The sequence below is a fragment of the Chelonoidis abingdonii genome, chromosome 11 (assembly GCF_003597395.2).
Source record: "Chelonoidis abingdonii isolate Lonesome George chromosome 11, CheloAbing_2.0, whole genome shotgun sequence".
Classification (NCBI taxonomy): Eukaryota; Metazoa; Chordata; order Testudines; family Testudinidae; genus Chelonoidis; species Chelonoidis abingdonii.
The window spans coordinates 30,083,914-30,088,105 of NC_133779.1; the positions used below are offsets into that span (position 1 = coordinate 30,083,914).

General features: G+C 54.7%; 1 protein-coding gene across 2 annotated transcripts; it reads right to left on the reverse strand.

The window, feature by feature from the left end:
• Positions 1-952: 952 nt before the first annotated feature.
• Positions 953-3,713, reverse strand: MRPL54 (mitochondrial ribosomal protein L54). 2 transcript variants are annotated; one of them, XM_032774713.2, is made up of 3 exons: positions 3,615-3,713; positions 2,449-2,609; positions 953-1,300 (listed from the first exon to the last, which is right to left on the reverse strand). In XM_032774713.2, exons 1-3 carry the CDS (start codon positions 3,696-3,698, stop codon positions 1,168-1,170), a joined length of 378 nt encoding a protein of 125 aa, XP_032630604.1. In that variant the 5' UTR covers positions 3,699-3,713; the 3' UTR covers positions 953-1,167. The 2 variants fall into 2 exon arrangements, with proteins under 2 accessions (XP_032630604.1, XP_074926921.1); XM_075070820.1 differs by lacking the exon at positions 3,615-3,713 and having other exon boundaries at positions 2,449-2,879.
• Between the last annotated feature and the right edge of the window lie 479 nt (positions 3,714-4,192).

Genomic DNA, 4,192 nt, shown 5'->3' on the forward strand with positions numbered 1-4,192 from the left:
GCCTCAAATTCCAAGCTTTCATTAGAGGGGAAAAATAATTTAAAAAATGAAGCCTCCAGCCTCATGGCTGTGAAATAAAATTAAAAAAAATCTCAGAGCCACCTGTAACTGATGCCTGCCTGAGGCGATGTCTGCATTTGCAGCAGTGTACTGAGTACAGGCACGGCACGCAGAGCAACATGCCACAGTGATATACTCTGGCCAGTGGGAGGCAGCGGGACACTACTCTGCTAAAAGAAGCAGTGGGGGCACTGCTTGGGCTTGTATATAGCCACGGAGAGGACAAACCTGGGGGTTCAAGTGGGTCCAGCACTCTACGCACCTAAACCATGTCGCACCCTCTACACTTTTTGTGCTCGGCTCGCTGGGCATGCAGCATCTGCTACTCCAAAGCCTGAGTTGGCCGGCCATGTGCCACTGTCTTTAACGGCTCTGCAAAACCCTGGGCCATTTTTTTCATAGATTTACAGATTCTAAGGCCAGAAGAGACCGGTGTGATGATCTAGCCTGGTCTCCTGCACAGCACAGGACAGAGATGCCCCAGAATAATCCTTTACAACATTCCTGCTAATACATCCCAGAATGATGTTCATCCCTTAACCTCTGTTAAGCTAATGGGCTGTTCACTAAATCATTGAAGACTAATGACAAACAATCTATCAAAGCAAGAAAGAGGAGGAACCACTATATTATGAAGATCCACCATGAGTGGACTCACACTGGTGTCAAAAGGCCAGAGCTCAGTTTGCGGGCGGAGCTTGGGAGGGTACCACTACTTACATCCCCTTCCCAACCCTGATTCAGCCCTCAAAGCGAGCGACCAGCCCGGCAATGCCCCAGATGCCATGGAGAGAGGGAGGCATGAAGATTTGAGCCTTGGGTTTGCAAGTGCTCTGGTCCCACACCCCAGGCAACGCACAGCATAGATAACAGGACAGACACACCAACGCTGTCCAGTCATGATCAGTGATTTATTGTCGTCACTATTCAAAGTAAAAATAAGAGACCCTGTCTGGGTGGAGGTGCCAGCTGATCCCAGCTCAGGGGACCTGCCCAGCTCCATCTGTTTCCTGTCTCACAGGACATGTCCAAACCCCACCTCGAGCCCCAGTGCTGCATCCTTCCCCGGCACAGGAGGTGCAGGGGTGTCGCCATACAAGTCCCATCCTAAAACTTCTTGCCCTTGCTCAGCTTGTTGCGGCGCCAGGTGTTGTGTTTCCGCAGGAGCCTCCAGTACTGGGGCGTCTCGGGGTCCAGCTCGTTCAGTGTCTTGGGGGGGCCGAGGTGCATCTGGAAAAGCCTGGGGACCAATGCACAGGAGAGTGAGTTCCCAGGCGAGGCGAAATCCCTGAAACCTGACCCAGGCAATGGGATGCAGCAGCCCTTCAGGTTCCAGCTGGCTCCTGGCTCATGGAGTCACTTGCCAGCTAGCATGCCTTGTCATTTAAAGCGCCCCAAGACTAGCCAGGGTCCCCAGAACTGGGCCAGATTTTTTGCACAAAGCTTTTTTCTTTTTCCCCCCTCCAGTGAAAAATGCAGATTCAACTACACTGAAAAAAAGTTTCACAAATTCACACCAAATTGTTTGGTTGGGAAAAATGATCCCATTTCATTTCCATCTTTTCAAAACAAAATGTTTTGATTTTTTTGGTTCAAAGGGAGGTGCCATTTCCAGCTTTCCTTTCATTAAATAATAAAAAAAGTGTTGAGAAACAGACAAGATCAAATCAAATTGTTTTGTTCCATCTGAAATGAATATTTTTCCTGCTTTTCAGAATTACCAGGAAACCAGAAACTCCCCTTACTTGCCTAGCCCTGCTGATCACCCCCCCAAGCGGATGGGGGAGGAAGGACCCTGCTCAGGACCTAATCCCTCAAACACATGGAACTAAGCATGGGCAAGGTCGGGCCCTCTGAGGACACAGAAAGGACACTGCCCGGTTCTTCAGGGGGCCAGAATATAGCACTAGCATTGCAGGTGGCTAGAGTCAGACACAGGCTCAAGTGCAGGGGTGCCAGCATGGGGGTGCCAGCTCTGCGTGTTTAGGATTTCTATTCTGGTAGCGCTTAGGACCCACAGTGCTAGGCCTGTACATTATCTATTAGGTGTATTATGGTAGTGCCTAGGAGCCCCAGACATGGCCCAAGCTCCCACTGTGCTAGGGCTGCACAAACATACAACAAAGCCCCTGCCCCAAGGAGCTCACAACCTGAGTTATTCAGCTCCTTGCTCTCCCGTGGCACCTTTCAGCTGTAGGGTACAATATATCGCATCAACCTGATTTAAACCCATGATAGGGACTGGGACAATCAGGTCCAAGGTCTCGCAGGGAGTCAGTGATGGAGCCAGAAATGGAACCCAGCAGTCCTGGCTCTTGGGACCCTGCTCTAACCACTAGTCCCATGTGCCTTATGTGGCTGGGAGAGGGCAGATCAGGCATCACCCACCAGTCAGGATACTCAGAGTCGTCCTTCAGAGCCACCTCCGGGCCCTGTCTGTAGAAGTTCACTCCCATGGCGTGTGTGGTGAGCAGCACGGGGTCCTTGCACACCTCTGGGCCTTTCATCTCCTCCTTACTGAAGCCTTTCCCTTTGGCCTTCACCACTGCAGAGACAAGCACAGACGTCAGCACGGAGTTCGGCCACCTCTGTGCTGGGGGGAGACACCGAACTATTGCAGGGAGCAGCAATGGCGCTGCCAAATTCCTCGGCCTGAGATTTCCATATCCCGGGGGGCAGAGACCAAACACACTTGCTACACAAGTGATCAGCTTTGGAGGCACGGCCACTGACTGGGAAAACCCCAAATGCTCCACAACTGCCCCACTGGACACTCGCTTTGACTCCCCAGAAGCCCAACCCATCGCAACGCAAGGAGCTGAATCCTATGAATTTCTGACGTGCCCGTCACTGAGATATCAAGGCAGCTTTCAGTCCAGTTCAGGTCACATTCTCTCTCTGAGATTCCAGGCCACTGTGTCGCAAACCAATGAGCCTCTCTTGTGGGGGCAGTCGGGGTGGGTATATTAACCCCCCCACCATGCTGATGCCCAAACACACTTGGGAAGACCTCGGTGCAGAGCAAAATGGGCATCAATCCACGGTGCCCATATGACACCATCACTACAGTATGTGACCCCTCATGCTCTGCAGTGTATTTATCGCCTCAATGCCCTGTGAGCAGGACAGGCATATGCCCCCCCCCCCCCTTTCCAGGTGAGGAACTGAGGCTGCCCGAACTGGCCCAGGGTCACACAGGAGGCCTCTGGCACCCAGGCCTCCTGAATCCAGGGAGAGTGCCCCAGCCGCTGGGCCAATCCTACCTCCCGCCCAAGGAGGTTAGGATTCTGGATCTGCAACATGGGGAAACTGAGCAGAGAAAGGAAAAGAGAAAGTGGCCCGAGAGAGCTGCAGGGTCCGCCAGCAGGAACGGAACCAGGAGTCCTGCCCCCCGGCTGGCACGCAGGGCAGGGGGAATCTCGGGGCAGGAAATGACACCCAGCCCAGGCTGCGCCCGGGGGGCTGGAGCCCGGGGGTGGAGCCCGGGATCCCGGGCAGCGCCGCGCCCAGCGCACCCAGCAGCGCGGGCGGGGGGGGCTCAGCCCCGCCACCTGTTTCTTGGCGTAGCCACGAGCCGGCAGCCTGCAGAGGGGGGCGGGGGCGGCGCCCAGAACCCGCACGAGCGCCCGGGCGGCCATGGGCGCCGCTCGCAGCTGCACACACAGATCGCGCCGCAGCCTCCTGCCCCGCTGGCGGCCGGGCAGGCCCAGTGCAGGCCGGGATTTGTAGTCCGGGGGAGACCAGAGAGCATGCTGGGAGGTGTAGTTTATTTACCACCCCCCTCCCCCCACGCTGCGCAGCCTCGCGGGGAGGTGGGGCGGGGGGGAGTGTCTGTCACGCACCAAAGTTTATCTCGTGTAAATCTGCTGCTGTGGATTAATTGCAACTTGAATGCTGATGGTGCCCAGTGTCAGTGCACTTGCACTGGGCGAGGGTCAGAGCATTATCGCTGCAGTTACATGAAGCCTCATTAGCCATGGCTAACGCTTGGTATCCTGACTGCGCTCAGGGACGATTTTCTAAAAGATCTGCTCTAGGAGTTATTTCAGGGCAGTTGTCTGGCCTGATACAGGTCAGAGGAAGATGATCACAAGGGTCCCTTCTGGCCTTGGAATCTGTAACAATGTATTGA